The sequence below is a fragment of the Coregonus lavaretus genome (assembly GCF_964263955.1).
Source record: "Coregonus lavaretus genome assembly, chromosome: 33".
NCBI classification, from domain to species: domain Eukaryota; kingdom Metazoa; phylum Chordata; class Actinopteri; order Salmoniformes; family Salmonidae; genus Coregonus; species Coregonus lavaretus.
In genome coordinates this window covers 12,591,675-12,612,788 of record NC_140020.1, presented here as the reverse complement: position 1 = coordinate 12,612,788, position 21,114 = coordinate 12,591,675, and the positions used below count along the sequence as shown (strand labels likewise).

At 42.0% G+C, this 21,114-nt stretch overlaps 2 protein-coding genes across 7 annotated transcripts; one reads left to right on the top strand and one right to left on the bottom strand.

Moving 5' to 3' along the window:
* Positions 1 to 1,025: 1,025 nt before the first annotated feature.
* pcmt (protein-L-isoaspartate (D-aspartate) O-methyltransferase) lies at positions 1,026 to 16,358 on the bottom strand. 4 transcript variants are annotated; one of them, XM_084151263.1, is made up of 8 exons: positions 16,275 to 16,358; positions 6,150 to 6,254; positions 6,012 to 6,043; positions 5,736 to 5,840; positions 5,450 to 5,570; positions 4,420 to 4,505; positions 2,658 to 2,883; positions 1,026 to 1,284 (listed from the first exon to the last, which is right to left on the bottom strand). In XM_084151263.1, the coding sequence occupies exons 1-7, from the start codon at positions 16,327 to 16,329 to the stop codon at positions 2,704 to 2,706; spliced, it is 684 nt and encodes a 227-aa protein (XP_084007389.1). In that variant the 5' UTR covers positions 16,330 to 16,358; the 3' UTR covers positions 1,026 to 1,284; positions 2,658 to 2,703. The 4 variants fall into 4 exon arrangements, with proteins under 4 accessions (XP_084007389.1, XP_084007388.1, XP_084007391.1 ...); XM_084151262.1 differs by having other exon boundaries at positions 2,714 to 2,883; XM_084151265.1 differs by lacking the exon at positions 4,420 to 4,505 and having other exon boundaries at positions 2,714 to 2,883.
* nup43 (nucleoporin 43) lies at positions 15,695 to 21,039 on the top strand. 3 transcript variants are annotated; one of them, XM_084151260.1, is made up of 8 exons: positions 15,695 to 15,831; positions 18,541 to 18,663; positions 18,768 to 18,845; positions 18,978 to 19,140; positions 19,362 to 19,497; positions 19,598 to 19,749; positions 19,834 to 19,950; positions 20,109 to 20,707. In XM_084151260.1, the coding sequence occupies exons 2-8, from the start codon at positions 18,589 to 18,591 to the stop codon at positions 20,336 to 20,338; spliced, it is 951 nt and encodes a 316-aa protein (XP_084007386.1). In that variant the 5' UTR covers positions 15,695 to 15,831; positions 18,541 to 18,588; the 3' UTR covers positions 20,339 to 20,707. The 3 variants fall into 3 exon arrangements, with proteins under 3 accessions (XP_084007386.1, XP_084007385.1, XP_084007384.1); XM_084151259.1 differs by lacking the exon at positions 15,695 to 15,831 and adding an exon at positions 16,396 to 16,478; XM_084151258.1 differs by lacking the exon at positions 15,695 to 15,831 and adding an exon at positions 16,474 to 16,913 and having other exon boundaries at positions 20,109 to 21,039.
* Positions 21,040 to 21,114: the final 75 nt, after the last annotated feature.

Here is a 21,114-nt window from a genome sequence, read left to right as displayed (position 1 = left end):
CTAATTGAGTAGGTAAGATGTTTCTGAACACTTCTAAATTCATCCTGACAGTGCCATGATTAAGAAAAATCATGCATAATGATGAGTGAGAAGTTTACAAAGGCTGCAACAAAACATGATAACCTCTCACCATTACCACTGACAGAGGTTATAATTTGGGGGGGGGGGGGGGTGTATCTTTGTGCTTCTAACCTTCTCACTCATCACTATTCACGATGTGTTCATGATCACCCATAGCATCCATATGAATGTAGAATTGTTCAGAAACATCTTCTATTCTTACTTACAATAAAAGTGACTCAGAAATGACCCAATACATCATTGACCATTCAGTTCCTATTAGGCACAAAATATTATCCAAAACACAACCAAAACAAACTGCAAATGCATCCAACAACGTTGTAGAGTCACAAGCTTGATGTAGTCATTGAGTGCAAGGAACATGGGAACAAATACTAAAATATGAAACATTTGATCTCAAATCCAAAATGCTGGGAGTATAGAGCCAAATTTAAAATTGTAGCTTCACTGTCCAAATACATATGGAGGGGAGTGCATGTCCCCGCTCTTGTTGTAGGGGGTTGTGGTTGGGCTATTTCCTGTATTTCCAACTTTATAAGTAACTCTAGGTCTAATAGGCCTATCTACAATACCATGTAGTGTCGTCATGTGCTGCATATCAAACAACTGGATGTGGGTTAGAGCAGCCATTTGTGCAGCCTGCGTGCGCCTCTGTTTAAATACTGTTAGCTGGGAGGGGGGGAACGCTGATATATGTTAGCAGAGCAGCAGTAGATATCTAGTCAGATCTTCAGATGCACTTTACAGCAAGTGGCTGAATAATCTCTTCAACTCAGGCTTTCCTCATCAGAACAGTTTGGCAACCTCTTTACACTCAGCTTTGATTGGAGCTGAAATGCATTATTGTAGAAATGGTTGATTGCAACTCAAGATGTAACCACAATAAAATATATAAAAAAAATCTTGCAGCAAAATTAAATTTAAAAATCACAACCCAAAAAATGCATGCCTCATTTTTTATTTTTATTTTTATGAACCCCAGACACTTTCTTCTGTTCAATCTCCAACAGTCTTTTTTTTTAAACCAACTTCAGGGGTTATTCCTCAGCATGATACTCTAGGTAGAGTTGAAGAAGAAAAAAAATCACCATGGTTTGTTGTTTTGAAAGAAATCCAATGGCTGTTGTTGGAACCCAAAGGAGTCTCCTCCAGGTTCACACTGAAATGTGGAATATGGACAGTCTGTCGCCTCAAAGTTCATCCCTGTGAGAAAGAGGCAAAACATTAAGAGATGGACAGAAAGAGGAAATACACTATGTCAAATCATATCAACATCCTCTTGTCATGCAACTGTAGGTCAGAGTTAGACACTCCCATGCACAAACTGTTATAGAATGTCCCACACCATGTACAAAATCCAAATGTCCCTATGGTTATTGGATTTCTCCATCTCTTCAGATTTAACCAATGAAGAACTAGGATAGTATGCAGTAGGGGAGAGTGAGGTAAGTTGAACAATTTTTTACATTCATTATCACTCTGTCAAGGGGAATATAGTATAATTTCTAACAAAGATATCTACATATATTTCAGGATGTTGTGTATCCCTGGAAATAATCAGCATTCATATAAACAAGATAGTTTTGAAAACATAGCTTATTAAAGAAAAGTGGTCTCTTGGCACAACTTACCCCGGTATGGGGTAAATTTTGTACTGAATAAAATATTACAAGTACCTTTTTAAAAACATGTCTATTTTTATTTCCCAAACACAATTCAACACAAATCACATTTTTGTCTTTTAATCATTATAATAATATTTTAACACCGGCTTATATCCTACCTCATATCCTAGTGATAATGCCTTGCATTACGCCTGGGAAGAAAACACTTCAATTTGCTCAACTTACCCCATGGCTCAACTTTCCCCAAGGCAAACATTTTGACAATATTAGCCCACACAGCTACAAGGATGCCCTTTCATGCTAGTTTTAGGACCTCATCTTGAAGCTTACATAGACCCCATCTGATGTATAGAACAATCTTAAAATTATCTACTTTGGTTTAGATACAAGCATCATGAAACCTCTAACACAACAAAATAATTTGACTTAGTGAAAATAAATTTGTTGGACCTAACTTTCTTACCACTTTTTCCATGTGGTTTCTTCCTTCACAGACTCTATGAAATTATGACCTCTTCCTAAATATTTGGTCAAATTATTAATTTTGTGTATGGTTTACTAGAAACAAGGGTGACTCAACTTACCCCATTCTCCCCTATAATGAGGCTAAATGTCACTTCCCCTCAAGAACAAGGATGATACAATCGACATGCTCTCAAGCCAGAAGTATCACAGCCAAATACCAACCATCAAATATATCAAACAGTATTTACATGAGATTTCAACTCAGAGAAACCATTGTTATAATTCCAAATAGTATGCACACTTGATGGTTCGTTTCACTGCACACGTGCTTAGCTGAAGAGCTATAATAGCATACTGGTTTATTGGATTAAAACAAAACAAAAATGTGCAGCCAGTTGCCATAGTATGGAAGAAGCAAATAATGATGACAAGCAGGAAACTCAGCCCCTTGGGATCCATTATCTACTCCAGGCCACACCATTTCACCTTTGCCCACTGTGTGAAGGAGAGAGGGGGGAGAGAGAGTAGGAAGTCACTTCCACCTGGACCACTGCTTCTCTTTGTCTGTTAAAGGCACGTAAATCACCCCCATCAGGGGCTTCATCTTGGTGCTGCCGTCCTCCAGCTTGTCGTACTGCTCCAGCATCTGGTTCCCTCCGGCCGGCCCCACGGGCAGAATCAGCCTGCCACCTGGCTTCAGCTGGTCCAGGAGCTGGGAAAGGAGAGGAGAGTAAAGGAAGTAGCCTAGGTTAGCTAGCAAGCTAGCCAACTTCTTTCACCAATTAGCTTCAGCCGGCCGGTGCGTGACCATGACGGTTTGACTTTGGATAGCCTATCTGTGGGGCTAGTTAGGGAGCATCAATAAATTACACACAATATTTTCATGTTGCACACCTTTTAGTTCTCATTAAATGCTTTCAATTTTTGTAAATTAATTTCTACAATGTATAGTTGGTTTGAGGTTAAGTCATTTAAATTTGGAGCTATTGACATTTTAAAATATTGTCCCATGTACATTGTGTAATTTACTGATGGTCCCTAACTACCCCATAGGGATATCCAAAGTCAAACCAACTTTACTACTATGATCAGGTCGCGTGCAGCTGCCCTTTCAAATTGATGATTAGTTGGGTGATGCCAACTGTGGGCAGGATTTAAATAAACCCAACCCAAGGAAAACTGTGGCGTACCCTTAAGTCCGTGACATAATTTTTTCCCTTAATCATCTCGCAAATCTCAGTTTTAGACGAGACTGACTTAATGACCAAAATTATCCTACCATAAAACGTCAATTAATAGCCTGAGCATTTATTTGCTTAAATCACTTAACATAACAGCCGCTTATTAGAGAAAGGCTTCCATTTGAGCCAGACATCTGTTTCCTTAATGCGCACAGCTTTTGCATATTTAATTGTTTAATTCCAGCAGTATCCATTTCTTAATTTCCTGCACTAATGTGTTATTTACACACACCGTGTCATGTTTCTTTTGGGTAAATATCCTTGACAATTATTCTCCTCTTTGACTGTGCATTTTCGGTAGTTCTTACTTTCACCACTAGATGGTGATCTGCCAATTTCTAGGGTTCTGTACTCTCGAAGTTGTTGACTGTTTTTGTGCATGCCAGTAGCTAGCAGTATTCAGCTGTTAGCAGCCAATGGCTAGCAGTTTCTTACTGGCGATAAAAACAGATGATAGCCATAATTTTTTCGAGTCATTACTGAATTATTTAATGTAACACATCAAACAGTAAACCTCGTAAACAATTGATGGTAATTTCGTAAACAATTCATTTAGACCAGGCATTTATTTGCTGTAATGTGTTCAGTTGCCCGGCTATTAAAAAGGACAGGCGGCTATTTGAGACTCTGCATTAATTGAAGTTTTACAGTATTCACACAATAAATGTTTGACTCATATTGATGGCACATAGGCAGTTTTCAAACAGAAAAGTTGGTTTTCCATTCAGTCGCTCTTGAACATGCAAGTAGCTACAACTGAATAGACCAGGGGACTGTTTGACAAAGTAGCACAGCATAGAGCACACCAACATTCCCTGATACCAACCAAAGCCTGCAATCACAATGACACCTTTAATCTCTAACAGAGTTAGAGTCAGTGCTGGTGTTGTTCTCTACTCTGAACACAGCATTCCTAAGGATGATGGTAAATTTAGGCGATGTGGCTCCTATTAGCTGGGACCCCTTTGATGCCTTCATTTGTGTTTTTCTGTGGTTTGGGAACTTACTGCTTGTGGCACGTTGGGTGCTGCCGCGCCTACGTGGATGGCATCATAAGGAGCCTCGTCTGGATGGCCCATCCGCCCATCTCCCACTGGAACACAACAAACAGTCAACAGCTGTCACTCACATGCTGCCAGCCGCCACGCAGTGCCAGCCTTATTCCCGCCAAGTAGGCCGCACACTGAGAAGCAGAGTGCCAGGGCACATATCAGAGCTGTGAGATGACGGCTCGACCTCGTCTCTGGCCTATGAGGCTAATGCTGGTTGAGTGCAGGGCAGGCTGGTTGACTGCAGGGCACGCTGGTTGACTGAAGGGCACGCTGGTTGACTGTAGGGCAGGCGAAAGCAGGCACTCTCCTTTCAATAATTCAGCAGAGAGTGCTGCACCCACGTCAACTAAGCTGCTTTGTGTTGCTCTCCCAAGGAGTGACTGAGCCAACATCCATTAGACTCCTTTGAAACATTCCTTATTTGACAGTCAGTGCGTCACCAATCCTGTTTTAAGCTTACACCGTGTCTAGTGGAAGTCTGACTTAATTCTGCTTGAAAATTTAGAGAAGGTTTGAATAATGCTGTCCATCAATGATTCCCAACCCAATTTACTGATGTTTTTGACAAAGAACAATGGATATATGTGCAAGGTTGGTAGAATCTTATTCAAAATTATTCACAGCTGTAATGGCTGCCAAAGGTGCTTCCACCAAGTGTTTACTCTAGGGTGTGGAGACATATGCAATCAATACATCTTCATTTTGTATTTTGTATTAATTTGGAACCTTTATCATTTTTCTTTCACTTTGAAAAATGTGGAGTAGATTGTGTAGATCGGTAGGACAAATATCAAATGGAATCCCTTTTTATAATTAATTTTAAGGCAGCAATGTGAAGACTGTACAAGGGGTGTGTAGACTTTCACTAGCGATTATTTTATATTTTTAACTGACAAATGTGTACAATACATTTTAATAACCCAACAATACAAGTCACCAAATTGGAGAAAAATGCCCATCTTGCTTTGTCGCTTTTGGGACTTACCTATTAGTTTGATTCGACCCGATGTTATCAAGCTGGGGTCATCTTTCTTTACATTGGTAATAGAATCGTCTACCAGTTCCTTGATGTGGTCAATTCCTATCACCTTCCCTTTGGGACCTACCTGTTAAATACAATAAATTAGGAAGGTATACAGGTCTGTGCCATCGAACATTACACAGAACCCAAAATATCCCCAAAATCTGAAATGGACAATTTATCCCAACCCTGCCACCAAAATACAGTACCTAATATGTTATGTGTTTACCCGTCATCATGTGTATCTCACCATTCGTGCAAAGCATGCAGAGAGGATTCCACTGCCAGACCCCACATCCAGAGCTTTGGCCCCATCATACAGCTGATCGTGCAGTAGCTCCAATGCATAGGCGTGCTGGGGGAGAGATCAACATACAACTGCATCAACACCTGTCAGCATTGTACTTGTAAACCTCTGGGTTTTGCTCAGTTGGTATAAATTATAAGAGCAATGTGATCAATGTTTGATAGTTATAATTGATATGCAACAATTTAAACAAATATTAAAAGTCATAGCTAGGCCTACCATGTGTGGCGCACTGATGGTTGCTTGATAGCCTTTGGGTTCAAAGTGAGGGATAGTTAGTTTCTAACATTCATCATTGGCTGGGTTATTGAATTTGCACTACACTACTTTATTGTACTACATTAAATAAGCACACACCTATTGACTGTGGGGAGTCCATGTAGGGGTTGCTTCTGGAGAAATGGCCTCGGTCTGTGGCCAACATGACTTCACAGACCTTGTCTGACTTGATGATCCCATTTTCTGAGGACACAGGAAAACAGACGGTGTGATTCTCCACAGTGGATATGTGTAGAGTCACACACTCACAAACACTGCAGTGTCTTCAGAGTAGACTAATTCCCCCACAGGAGGCTCCACTGAAAATCAGTGCCAACAGTAGGAAGTGCCAGCGACAGCCGGTGCTGCTGCTCTCATTAATACTCCCCCAGACCCCGGGCCCCAACCTTACCACTATGTTGCTCAGTGGTCGCAAGGATACATTACACCTGCATTCCCAACAGTTTCAGATGGACAAGTAAAAATGCAGCTACAGTGCATTCCCGAAAGTATTCAGACACCTTTACTTTTGCACATGTTGTTACGTTACAGCCTTATTCTAAAATGGATTAAATTCATTTTTTTCCTCATCAATCTACAGTCGTGGTCAAAAGTTTTGAGAATCTTCACAAAGTTTGCTGCTTGAGTGTTATGAGATATTTTTGTCAGATGTTACTATGGTATACTGAAGTATAATTACAAGCATTCCATAAGTGTCAAAGGCTTTTATTGACAATTACATTAAGTTTATGCAAAGAGTCAATATTTGCAGTGTTGACCCTTCTTTTTCAAGACCTCTGCAATCCGCCCTGGCATGCTGTCAATTAACTTCTGGGCCACATCCTGACTGATGGCAGCCCATTCTTGCATAATCAATGCTTGGAGTTTGTCAGAATTTGTGGGTTTTTGTTTGTCCACCCGCCTCTTGAGGATCGACCACAAGTTCTCAATGGGATTAAAGTCTGGGGAGTTTCCTGGCCATGGACACAAAATGTCGATGTTTTGTTCCCCGAGCCACTTAGTTATCACGCTGGAAAAGGCATTGGTCGTCACCAAACTGTTCTTGGATGGTTGGGAGAAGTTGCTCTCGGAGGATGTGTTGGTACCATTCTTTATTCATGGCTGTGTTCTTAGGCAAAATTGTGAGTGAACACACTCCCTTGGATGAGAAGCAACCCCACACATGAATGGTCTCAGGATGCTTTACTGTTGGCATGACACAGGACTGATGATAGCGCTCACCTTGTCTTCTCTGGACAAGGTGTTTTCCGGATGCCCCAAACAATCGGAAAGGAGATTCATCAGAGACAATGACTTTACCCCAGTCCTCAGCAGTCCAAACCCTGTACCTTTTGCAGAATATCAGTCTGTCCCTGATGTTTTTCCTGGAGAGAAGTGGCTTCTTTGCTGCCCTTCTTGACACCAGGCCATCCTCCAAAAGTCTTCACCTCACCTGCCTGCTGCCATTCCTGAGCAAGCTCTGCACTGGTGGTGCCCCGATCCCGCAGCTGAATCAACATTGAGAGACGGTCCTGGCGCTTGCTGGACTTTCTTGGGTGCCCTGACGTCTTCTTCACAACAATTGAACCTCTCTCCTTGAAGTTCTTGATGATCCGAAATATGGTTGATTTAGGTGCAATCTTACTAGTAGCAATATCCTTGCCTGTGAAGCCCTTCTTGTGCAAAGCAATGATGACGGCACATGTTTCCTTGCAAGTAACCATGGTTAACAGAAGAAGAACAATGATTTCAAGCACCACCCTCCTTTTAAAGCTTCCAATCTGTTATTCTAACTCAATTAGCATGACAGAGTGATATCCAGTCTTGTCCTCGTCAACACTCTCACCTGTGTTAACGAGAGAATCACTGACATGATGGCAGCTGGTCCTTTTGTGGCAGGGCTGAAATGCAGTGGAAATGTTTTTTGGGGATTAAGTTCATTTTCATGGCAAAGAGGGACTTTGCAATTCATTGCAATTCATCTGATCACTCTTCATGACATTCTGGAGTATATGCAAATTGCCATCATCAAAACTGAGGCAGCAGATTTTGTGAAAATTAGTATTTGTGTTATTCTCAAAACTTTTGACCAAGACTGTTGATAGATGAATTTATATTTTTAAAATAATGACTAAAGGATTTCACCCCAAATACGGTATAAATGTGTGAACTGTGTTAGAGTTATAATGTAGTGTAAACCCACTAACCGAGGTGAGGGGGTTAGAAACTGCTGAGACAGACATTCCAGGAGAAAGGAGACTTAGAAACTGTCCTATTTAAACATTCTATACTGTGGAAATGTACAGGCCGCCTAAAGGTGGGCGGAGCAAAGTTCCTTTGTGTGAAGGCATATAAAAAGGCTGTGTATGTTTTGGCGGGAGAGCTCTCATGATTAAATAATACAGATCATTCTTGCTGGTTGTGGACCTTGTTTAATTCATGATTAAAACCAGAGCATTATAACCTCTGGGAATTATTCAAGCTTGAGTTTAATTAGAGATAGAAATTCTCGTGACAATTGGTCCTTCGAGCCGGATCTCAAATATACGTTTTTGTCGTTACGGGGACAACGAAAATCGTGCACGGGCGAATGATAGCATTCGTATAGACTAAGTCCTGGCCTTTGGCGTTGAGGTTCATTACAGGCCGGTGGTAAAACTGATGATCGACAGAAACGATGACGAGATCTAACCAAAATTAATATCCCAGCTGCAAGAATAAGGTCAGTAATTTTTATTCATGGATTTTGGGGGGAATTGATATCTGGACACTGCAATAGAAATGTTTTCTGCTGTAGTGAGGGTAGTGATCCGCCGATAATCCGAAGGGGATTAATCAGGTACACCGTTTTAGACGTTTATCTAGAGAAAACCATGCGCCAGTATTTTGGATAAATAGAAAACGGCACCGGGTGAGATCCGTTGAGAAAGTGGGTCCGAAATGATTCAGGGTAGTTGAGGCCATTACCAATAGAAACTATAAGGGGGATACTTGGTACTATAGACTCTCTAATGTGTATGAGATAGTTATAGGGGTATCCTGATTTAAGAAAAAGGTCACGTGTACGGGGTTGATCATATGACGTCAATATATTGTATTTCGGTACATTTAGGGAATTATGGTAAAAGTAACCATAGGTAAAGGTCAAATGTTGATAGAATTAACATTCACTAATATTGATTGTGTGTTGGGAAATAGCGTTGTGTGAATGTGATATGAAAGTCGTGGGAATTAATTAATCTAAAGTTTGGAGAATAATCAGTTGATATAATGATATCTTGGGGTTTGTAAAAAAACACTGCTTGTCATAGAATAGTGTGAGATTCTGGGAGGATTTTATGACCTGAGGGGGAAGGGTCTAGGTAGCTAACGTTGGTCCGATTGGAACTAGATTAACTTGTGGCAATAAAGAATCATTAGAAATATGAATGGGTTAGTTGATAAAGATATATATATAAAAAAGATGAAATGTATTATTAAAGAGTGGATAAAAGTGGAATAATTATAATAACTATCCATCACTTCGGAGCAATATAGTAAAGGGGGGTATAAAATACTCAGTAGAGAATAGCAGAGGGCAGAAAGGTTATATCTAGTCAGAAAACATAGAGAACGAGCAAGAAAAGAATGGAAGGGAGCGGAGTATTTGATGGCCACATTGGGAGAGATAGCCGAGAAGAGAGAGGGAGGCTACCAAGCGAGGAGGCAGAATAGGAAGGGTGACAAGAGGAAGTGATTTAGGTCGATTAAGAATTGGTTAAAAACACCACGAAGGGATTATTTGATGTGAGTACCTATAAATGTCTAACGTTATATATGTATTAACTTGCTCACCCAAACGTAGACGTACGTCATGGGTGGGAAAGTACTTAATATGGGTTTTCTAAGTTTGTACCGTTGTTGGATCATGTGATAAGGTTTAATGAATAATCGCACCATAAGTAATGTGGTTATAGACGTAATGTATAATATAGTACAAAGCCAATATAGTTGAACTATTATGATTTATTTGTCATTTCAATGGCATAGAGTGAAATCTGTATTTATGAGTGTAATTCAACTGCTGGTATGGGTTGCTTGACCGGATACTACTGGGGGGGGGGGGGGGACCTGTCATGTCCAACCATCAGTCTTCAGGTCAGTCTGTCATGTCCAACCATCAGTCTTCAGGTCAAGCCCAGGAAGAACAGAGTTTAAACTAAACATGAGTGTTTTTACAAGATAAGGGATTGATTGATTGTATTACTATTTATTCTGAACTGAAGGAAAGTTGAATTTAGCCGCCATAATAGACAAAGGAAGTGGGAGGAGCAATAAAGAAGCAAGGGGAAATCTCAAAGGAAAAGGGATGGCATAAGGATAATTTACCAATATTACCTAAGTGATTGTTTAGGTAGGTGGTAATATTGACACATGGGCAGGGCCATGTGTCAACAGGGGGGATGATGGTAGATGGTAGGATTAAAGATAACTAAATACTGAAATAAATAAATAAATATTTGGATACTGTCTAGAAAGAAAATGCTAATGTGAACGGTATGATTAGAGAGGGGTTAAGGAAAACACACAGGAGAGCAGGAAGAAATGGGGTACAATGTCTACCGATAGTATTAATGACGATCAGGAGAACTCCAGATAAAGAAGGGTTATTGCCAGTTGAGAAAGTATTTGGTAGACCATACAGAATGGCCGAGGTAGGAGGACCAGAGCAGGCAGAGATAGAAACTGAGAGCACCCTAGCAGAACACATGAGAAGGTTGTTTATTAACCACACCCGTATGTCAGAGGTTTTGTGCCCCACAGGTGAACTAAAGGAGAAGGTGACCCACTCTACCCAACCAGGTGACTGGTGTGGATCCAGTCCCTAAAGAAGAAAGACTGGAAGCAGGCCTGTTGGGAAGGGCCCTATCAGGTTATATTGGTCACCGCCTTTGCCATTAGAATAGCAGAAAGAGCAACCTGGGTCCACGTTACCCACTGCAAAAAGGTAGGAACACATACAAGCACCACTGAACACACGCAGAGTTAGAAAGAAGAACTGGACCAATAGGGTCATGGGGATCACCTCTGTTAATGAAGCTCTCCTACCCCGACCTATCATCACTGTAGTGTGCTCTCAGGGTGTGAGTATGGGGTGTTACCAAGCAGAAAGACTGAGGGCAGGAGGGGGTTGGCGGTTTTTGGGAATATGGGTAACCTGAGCTGCATCATAGTCTCAGCAGTGGTCCTGATATGTCAAGATCCACCACTGCACCGCACCAATTACGCTATGTCCTTACCAATGTTAAAAAGTAAAAGAGAAGAGAAGCGACCTGACATACTGACCATCAAGGACGAGTGGCCTACAAAATGGGAGTCAGAGAAGGGCAGACTGTAGGATTCAAAATAAAGGTTAGGGATGTAGCCAACGGGTGGGGTACATGTCAACAAGCAATTTGGGATTATAAAATCCCATAATATTCGTGTTCGGGCCCCATGGCGGATTGTTAGACTCAAGTGTTTAAACACACTTGGGGACAGGGATATGAGACCGGACAGGACTGGACATCCAGATGGGGGGTAAAGAGAAACAAAGACATCACCAATTATCAATTGGAGATAGTAGTAATGTGACTGACTCAGGTTCGGAAGAACAGGAGAGAATTCTGAACCTTACAGCCCCTGTAACCGATGTGTGGTAGGCGTGTGCCAGTAAAGGCAGTATAAGGCAGAGAATGCCAAAAGGGTGGCTAGGTACGTGCTCCCCGGTTCTACTGGTTCAGCTAGTTAGAATTAGTAACCAGGAACCAAGGAAAGGGTTAAACAGACGTAGGAGGAGTTTTGACAAGAAGGAGAATAGCCCTATTTAGATGAATGCGATTGGGATACCAAGGTGGGTACCGGATGAATACAAAGCTATGAAACAAGTAGGGGAAGGGTTTACTACAACGTTCTTCTGGTGGGTGATAATAAACAAAAATGTGGATTGGATTAATGATATCTATTACAACCAACAACTATTTATTGGCCAGACTAGGGATGCAGTAAAGGGGATCTCTGAACAATTATCCGCCACCTCACTCATGAGGTTGGCTCTAGATATATTGCAGGCAGAAAGGGGCGGTGTCTATAGAATGGTGGGCAATTGTTGCACATTTATCCCTAACAACACCGCACCGGATGGGACGGTCACCAGAGCTCTTGCAGGATTGACTGCTCTAAGTGAAGAATGGGCTGAGAACTCAGGAGTTAATACATCTTTGATAGGGTGGTTTGATTAAATGTTTGGCAAATGGAAAACCATAGCAGCCACCATCTTGGGGGCAGCCATCGCTTGTATTGGTATTCTTGTATTATGTGGTTGTTGTCTTATTCCCTGTGTCTGAGGGTTGGTGAGTAAGGCGTTGGAGAATGCAGTGTCTTAACAGATGGTGAGATATGGACGGACTCCGGACTCTGACCAGTGGAACGTGAAATACGATCCTCCAGGCTTGGTGGAGAACGAGGACTTTGACCCTGAAAGACCGCAATTGGATGAAACGTTTATTGGTTCTGACGTATGAAGGTCATAGGAATAATCTAAAAAAGAAGACCATTCTTGTAAATACATTTATCCTGAGTGTGAAAGATTTAGTCAAAGGGTGGATTGATAGATTCATTTATATTTTTAAAATAATGACTAATGGATTTCACCCCAAATACGGTATAAATGTGTGAACTATGTTAGAGTTATAATGTAGTGTAAACCCACTAACCGAGGCGAGGGGGTTAGAAACTGCTGAGACAGACATTCCAGGAGAAAGGAGACTTAGAAACTGTCCTATTTAAACATCCTATACTGTGGAAATGTACAGGCCGCCTAAAGGTGGGCGGAGCAAAGTTCCTTTGTGTGAAGGCATATAAAAAGGCTGTGTATGTTTTGGCGGGAGAGCTCTCATGATTAAATAATACAGATCATTCTTGCTGGTTGTGGACTTTGTTTAACTCATGATTAAAACCAGAGCATTATAACCTCTGGGAATTATTCAAGCTTGAGTTTAATTAGAGATAGAAATTCTCATGACACTGTACACACAATATCCCATAATGACAAAGCCAAAACAGGTTTGTAGAGATGTTTGAAAATCTATTAAAAATAAAAAAAAACGGAAATACCTTATTTACATAAGTATTCAGACCCTTTGCTATGAGACTCGAAATTGAACTCAGGTGCATCCTGTTTCCATTGATCATCCTTGAGATGTTTCTACAACTTCATTGGAGTCCACCTGTGGTAAATTAAATTGATTGGACATGATTTGGAAAGGTACACACCGGTCTATATAAAGGTCCCACAGATGACAGTGCATGTCAGAGCAAAAATCAAGCCATGACATCGAAGGAATTGTCCATAGAGCTCCGAGACAGGATTGTGTTGAGGCACAGATCTGGGGAAGGGTACCAAAACATTTCTGCAGCATTGAAGGTCCCCAAGAACACAGTGGCCTCCATCATTCTTAAATGGAAGAAGTTTGGAACCACCAAGACTCTTCCTAGAGCTGGCCGCTCGGCCAAATTGAGCAATCAGGGGAGAATGATCTTGGTCAGGGAGGTGACCAAAAACCGATGGTCACTCTGACAGAGCTCCAGAGTTCCTCTGTGGAGATGGGAGAACCTTCCAGAAGGCCAACCATCTCTGCAACACCCCACCAATCAGGCCTTTATGGTAGAGTGGCCAGACGGAAGCCACTCCTCAGTAAAAGGAACATGACAGCCCACTTGGAGTTTGCCAAAAGGCACATAAAGGACTCTCAGACCATGAGAAAGAAGATTCTCTGGTCTGATGAAACCAAGATTGAAGTCTTTGACCTGAATGCCAAGCGTCACATCTGGAGGAAACCTGGCACCATCCCTATGGTGAAGTATGGTGGTGGCAGCGTCATGCTGTGGGGATGTTTTTCAGCGGCAGGGACTGGTAGACTAGTCAGGAACGAGGTAAAGATGAAAGGAGCAAAGTACAGAGAGAGATCCTTGATAAAAACCTGCTCCAGAGTGCTCAGGACCTCAGACTGGGGGCGAAGGTTCACCTTCCAACAGGACAACGACCCTAAGCACACAGCCAAGACAACGCAGGAGTGGCTTCAGGACAAGTCTCTGAATGTCCTTGAGTGGCCCAGCCAGAGCCCGGACTTGAACCCGATCGAACATCTCTGGAGAGACCTGAAAATAGCGTTGTGCAGCGAAGCTCCCCATCCAACCTGACAGAGCCTGAGAGGATCTGCTGAGAAGAATGGGAGAAACTCCCCAAATACAGGTGTGCCAAGCTTGTAGCGTCATACCCAAGAAGACTCAATGCTGTATTCACTGCCAAAGGTGCTTCAACAAAGTACTGAGTAAAGGCTCTGAATACTTATGTAAATGTGATATTTCCGTTTTTAATACATTTGTTTTTGCTTTGTCATTATGGGGTATTGTGTGTAGATTGATCAGGGGAAAAAACTATGTAATAATTTTTTTGAATAAGGCTGTAACGAATGCACTGAATATGCACATAATAGGCTATTTAATGGTTTCAAAAAATATTGCACTTGAAAGACCAACTCTTAAATAACTTGATGTTCTGAACCCAGTGTGTGTGATAATCAGCTTTTAGCTCACAGAGAAAAGCCTGGCCTAAGGAGGATACAAACAACACTAAAGTCAGGAATTCGCATGCATCGTGAGTTTGACCCGTTTAAATCCGGCTTAGGCTTACTTAAGGTTTGCAGCTTATGAGTAGGCCTAAATGGGTCAGAACGCACATGACAACAGGGGAGGATGGGTGTTGCTAAAATTGACCCAGAACTCAACTTTTGGGAATAAAATATTAATCCACTTCAGCATCACATTTTACCACATGTTTTAGTATCCCTGGATGCAGTGTTGTGCATGTTGTTATGTTCTCAACATAAAAGATGTCCCCTTTTATGTCTATACCGTATCACAATAAATGTACACGTGAACAAGGAACAATAAGGTGCATGTATGCACGCATGACTGTAAGTCGCTTTGGATAAAAGCGTCTGCTAAATGGCATATTATTATTTATTATTATGTTCACCCAAAGGGCTTTTGGCAAAACGCTCAGACCCGCCCTAGTACCAAAGTGTCTGCTGCAGTGCTTTGCTGGACACTGACCGTGTAAATATAGCCAACTAGATCTGCTTGCCAAATCATGTTGGACACTGGCATAGGCAAGCCAACAAGCTGCTCTCTGCAGTCTACACCAAGTCTTCAGGAGATCTTTCTAGTTTTGTAACAAAAAGATCTTCCTAGTAAATGGGTGAATTTGAGAGATATATTCTTATCTATTAGATCTAAATCAGCTAATTCTAAATCAGCTAATCCACTTCCTTACTGTATGGCACACAAGAAAAACAAATCTTAGCTGGTTCACAACAAGACTAACTACCACAGTGGTGTGTCAGGTGTGACTACAAATGTGATTAAATATTGCACAACTACCTATGAGTGCTGAGTTAGTAGCTTGTTATAATAACAACAGGGTGTGATCATGCCTCTCTCCAAAGAATGGCATGGCCTATCCTATAGTACAGAAACTACAGTCAGTACAGTGGATCAACACGCAACGCATGAATGCCCCGCCCACAGGTTAGCTAACCACACTGCTGTCCATCTTCGCTGCTGTTGTAAAAACATAGACATAGATACTCAGTCGAACTTCGCATGCATGTAGTTAGTAGGCTAGCTCACTAATAAACGGCTTCGATATTCACATTTCTCCACATATGTCATACCTATCCCCGCAACAGAGCTGTTGTAGGTAAGTAGCTAGCTAGCGTTAGCTACTAGCAAGCCAGCAAAAGAGGTTGGGGCAAACAATTATGTATATTTTTGCATTGGGGGCAAAGCACAATATGACGCACATAAATTATCGGAGGCTCTATAAATACGACTGCCTTGTACTAAATGAAGCCACTAGCTACTGTAAACATGCAATTATTAAGTAGTAAACTGTACTAACAGGTGCAGATTTGCAAACATCCGCCTGATATTACTGTAGCGTGACTACAGAGGAACACAGTGGCTGTGGTAACTAATGGAAACCGTGTACCGCTAACGCGGTAAAAACTTTACTAGCCTACAATTTCTAGCCAAGCCCGACCGTTGCCACCATGCATTGGAGAAAGCAGCAATTCTTCTTTCCCCGTTAGATCTCTAAACCAAAATGCTTAATTATACACTTTACATAATGAGTCAACTTACTGCGGAGGTTGTTTACAAGCTCTGCGTGGCTGGCTCCTCCAGATTTCCAGGCCATTATTACACACACTCTGCGGAGCAGGTAGAGAGCAGCTGTCAGTGCCGCGCCTGCGCAAACTCCTTTGCCTACGAAACTGACAACCTCCAAAACAGATGGAGGGGATACGTCACGCGACATACTTCGCAGTTTGCAGCTTTTGCCACACGGTAAATCCCTGAATAAATGATGATGTCATATTAGTTAGATAATCCGATATTTAATCTTTCATTTGGGTTTTTGACCACTCAGATATGATTGCCCGAGCAAGTATCTATCTTCCCCGTTCACCCACTAGAGGGGCGCGAGAGTTTAACTCGTTAGTGAATTAGTGACGTGTACACAAGGTTTGACGTTTAGTTTTGTTGAGTTTGTCCTCATGGGCCACCATACGAGACTGGCGGGATTCCGGAAAATGCATGTTGAGTAGACTTGTTTGAAAATTTACAAATAAAACAGAAGTAGCTACGTTTAAGATTATTCTGATGGAGGGCATCAATGCAAAGTACGTGTCACAGAAAATCAGCAAAACGAGATGGAGACCGGTCTCATCTTCGTCTTTACAGCAACCAGACATATTTGCTACTGGGTCTTGGGATAACGAGGTGGGTTTGCTAGCTAGCTAAACTGCTAACTTTATCGTTAGCTAGCTAGCTAGCTACTGTCGGTGCTGTCAACACATAACGTTAGTTTGCTTTATTATTCTCTGGCAATAATAACAAACCTGTCACTTGACTTCCCTAAATTACAGAAGTCCAATGTGCTGCCACTAGGGCAATTTATGCATACATAACATAGCTAACGTTAGCTACTAGCTAACTAGTATAACTTAGTTACCACCAATCAGCTGTTCAAATCAAATGTTATTTGCCACATGCGCCGAATACAACAGGTGTAGACGTTACCGTGAAATGCTTACTTACAGCCCTTAACCAACAATGCATTTATTTATTTTTATAAAAAACTAAAATAAAACAACAACAAAAAAGTGTTGAGGAAAAAAAGAGCTGACGTAAAATAAAATAACAGTAGGGAGGTTATATACAGGGGGTACCGGTGCAGAGTCAATGTACGGGGGCACCGGCTAGTTGAGGTAATATGTACATGTGGGTAGAGTTAAAGTGACTGCATAAATAAATAACAGAGTAGCAGCAGCATAAAAAGTGGTGTTGGGGGGGGGCAGTGCAAATAGTCCGGGTAGCCATGATTAGCTGTTCAGGAGTCTTATGGCTTGGGGGTAGAAGCTGTTGAGAAGCCTTTTGGACCTAGACTTGGCGCTCCGGTACTGCTTGCCATGCGGTTGCAGAGAGAACAGTCTATGACTAGGGTGGCTGGAGTCTTTGACAATTTTGAGGGCCTTCCTCTGACACCGCCTGGTATAGAGGTCCTGGATGGCAGGAAGCTTGGCCCCAGTGATGTACTGGGCCGTACGCACTACCCTCTGTAGTGCCTTGCGGTCGGAGGCCGAGCAGTTGCCATACCAGGCGGTGATGCAACCAGTCAGGATGCTCTTGATGGTGCAGCTGTATAACTTTTTCAGGATCTGAGGACCCATGCCAAATCTTTTCAGTCTCCTGAGGGGGAATAGGCTTTGTCGTGCCCTCTTCACGACTGTCTTGGTGTGTTTAAACCATGATAGCTCGTTGGTGATGTGGACACCAAGGAACTTGAAGCTCTCAACCTGTTCCACTACAGCCCCGTCGATGAGAAGGGGGCGTGCTCAGTCCTCTTTTTTTCCCTGTAGTCCACAATCATCTCCTTTGTCTTGGTCACGTTGAGGGAGAGGTTGTTATCCTGGCACCACACAGCCAGGTCTCTGACCTCCTCCCTATAGGCTGTCTCATCGTTGTCGGTGATCAGGCCTACCACTGTTGTGTCGTCGGCAAACTTAATGATGGTGTTGGAGTCGTGCCTGACCATGCAGTCATAGGTGAACAGGGAGTACAGGAGGGGACTGTGCATGCACCCCTGAGGGGCCCCCGTGTTGAGGGTCAGCGTGGCAGATGTGTTGTTACCTACCCTTACCACCTGGGGGTGGCCCGTCAGGAAGTCCAGGATCCAGTTGCAGAGGGAGGTGTTTAGTCCCAGGATCCTTAGCTTAGTGATGAGCTTTGAGGGCACTATGGTGTTGAACGCTGAGCTGTAGTCAATGAATAGCATTCTCACGTAGGTGTTCCTCTTGTCCAGGTGGGAACATGTATTTTTGTCTGATTGCATACATCTCTTTTTCAGGACAACAAAATTTCCATTTGGTCCATCGGAGAGAATGGGGTCTCCAGTATGGACGATGAATTTGAGGGAGACCCCCAATTAGTATGCGAATACAAACATAATGGGGATGTTCTGGACCTTCAAGTAAGTTTATCAACTAGGTCTAGGATATTAGACTGACATTGTTGTACTTGGTCCTGATTTTCAAAATATATTGCCATAATTGAATGTCAATCTTACATTTTTAGTTTCTGGATCAAGACAGAATAGTAACAGCATCATCGACTGGAGCAGTGATCATATTTCGGCATCACCACAACAGCCAGGTATGGATGTTATTTCACAAGACATCATTATAATGAAGATATACCAACAATCATGGATGCATCAATTACAAATGTCAAGGTAGATTGTGGAGGACCTTGTGTTCAATAGCACCTGTATTCTCTTCTCAACAGACATTGTCTGTTTCTAAACTGTGGGAAAGAGCACATCATTATCCCTGCGACAACGCTCCATGTACTGGAATTGTGTGTAACAGCCCTGAGATTGTCACGGTTGGGGAAGATGGAAGGATCATCCTCTTCAGAGCGGACCAGGAAGGAGTGCTGCGCACCATAGGTCTGAGAACGAAACAATACTTTAGTAACAATACCTCATCTGTTGATAAGAGTATAGATAATTGTATTTTCCCCTGGCAATGGCAATTGTTTTCATCAAGGTTGAATTTTGAACTTGCAATAACATAGCCTACATGCCAATTTCCAAAAGTCAGCTGGAACTTCAAGTAAAATCCTACCCTTTAGCAAGATGATACTGACATACTCTTTTTTTATTGTCAGAAAACGCTGATAGTAGCACAATCCATGCTGTGACTTTCCTGAGGACTACGGAGATCCTTACTGTCAATTCTATTGGCCAGCTCAAACTATGGGACTTCAGGCAACAGGGCAATGAACCATCGCAGATTCTTTCACTGTAAGATGTTTAAATATTTGAGGAGCTAATGTAAATCAGTTTTTCTGGTGCTACGAGTGTGTTGTGTAATGTCCTTTATGTATTTTGTTTTGCCTGCAAGAACTGGGGACAGAGTCCCACTGCATTGTGTGGACAGGCACCCTAACCAACAACACATTGTGGCCACAGGGGGTCAGGATGGCATGCTCTGTATCTGGGATGTGAGACAAGGCAACATGCCCTTTTCACTTATGGAGGCGCACTCAGCTGAAAGTAAGATATTTATGGTAGTAGTTTATTGACTAAAACAGCAAGTCTATCTTCGGTTCACAGGTTAACTGTTTTTTGTGCTCTCAGTGTGGGAGGTCCATTTTCATCCATCAAACCCAGACCACCTCTTCTCATGCTCAGAGGATGGATCACTGTTGCATTGGGAGACTTCCTCAAATTCAGACACACCATCCTTCTTACAAGGCAAGTCATCAGAAATATTTTTTAAAGGCTCACAGAGCAAGGCTGTTGTGTTTATTGCCAAATGGAAGTATTTGATATATCAACCTGTTTATTTGGCAGGATATCATTGCTGTAACACCAATCATTCATAATCCGAGTTGTCCTTTTTTGTTCACCAGGTGGACGAAACACAAGCATAATTTCACGCAGCGCAATAGCCCCAGCAGGTGGGAACCAGTCACTCATCAGTTCCTGGCTCACTGGAGACTCAAGTAAGGGACGCCTTGAGACCACTCACATGCTGCCCAGCCAGACCCTGTCTGTGAACAGTCTGGATGTGCTGGGACAATGCTTGGTGTGTGGAACGGACGGAGAGGCTATTTATGTCAACAGACGGGTCCCAATTTAGAAAACTGTTCAGCTATTCACATTAATAGACATGCTGGCTGGACTTTATTTACCTTAACTGATTGTTAAAATGTGTTTTCAGTAAAAGGTCTCGCTTTGGAGGATTAGATAACCCCAATCAGATGAAAGTGCTTTATTAATTGTTTTTGATAGTCTTGAAGGAGGTTGAAGAAATTGTAAGCATACAGAGATCTTGTATTACTACTGAAATACTGAGTTTACACTCTAAATGATGAGTACCGGTTGTACAGTAAATTGTGCTCAACACCAGTCACAGAGAGTACATGATTTGTGGGGAAGTCATATTGGTTGTGTTCATGTCATTGTACTCTGGTGTTTTGAAATAAAATGGCTGCATAAATGTGTTCTCACTTATCCAATTATGCATCACTTTTCATAACAGACAAGATATACTGTATGACAGATAACCATTATATGGATCACATTTAAGTCTTATGAGAGATTATTTATAGAATCCATTTTGTTTTAATTTTGTTTATATATTGTACTTGTTTTATTTTTATGAGTAAGACTACCTGAATCACTTTTGCGAAAGACGCGCTATCGCAGGGGTTGATGGGAAACGGGAAAAACAACCCAGTGAACCAGCACATCCGGGCAACTTCTCTCTGTCAGACATCACAGGAATATTCAAGCCACAATTGGGGCTAACACGGAGTAGCATTAAAGTTAATCACTTTCAAACTTCGTCTAAATCAGTCGATTTACTAATAGTTGATCGCACTCTCTAGTTGATTTGAAGTCTGGAGATTTGAT

What these genes read in the sequence shown, in the direction of transcription:
- nup43 (XM_084151258.1), top strand. Translation starts at nt 16,794, where the DNA reads ATGGAGGGCATCAATGCAAAGTACGTGTCACAGAAAATCAGCAAAACG. An exon ending in GGCATCACCACAACAGCCAG is followed by an intron (nt 18,846 to 18,977) that starts GTATGGATGTTA and finishes TCTTCTCAACAG; the next exon opens with ACATTGTCTGTTTCTAAACT. An exon ending in AGGAGTGCTGCGCACCATAG is followed by an intron (nt 19,141 to 19,361) that starts GTCTGAGAACGA and finishes TTTTATTGTCAG; the next exon opens with AAAACGCTGATAGTAGCACA.
- pcmt (XM_084151262.1), bottom strand. Translation starts at nt 16,329, where the DNA reads ATGGCCTGGAAATCTGGAGGAGCCAGCCACGCAGAGCTTGTAAACAAC. An exon ending in GCTTGTAAACAACCTCCGCA is followed by an intron (nt 6,255 to 16,274) that starts GTAAGTTGACTC and finishes CTGTGTCCTCAG; the next exon opens with AAAATGGGATCATCAAGTCA. An exon ending in CCATCAGTGCGCCACACATG is followed by an intron (nt 5,841 to 6,011) that starts GTAGGCCTAGCT and finishes TCTCTCCCCCAG; the next exon opens with CACGCCTATGCATTGGAGCT.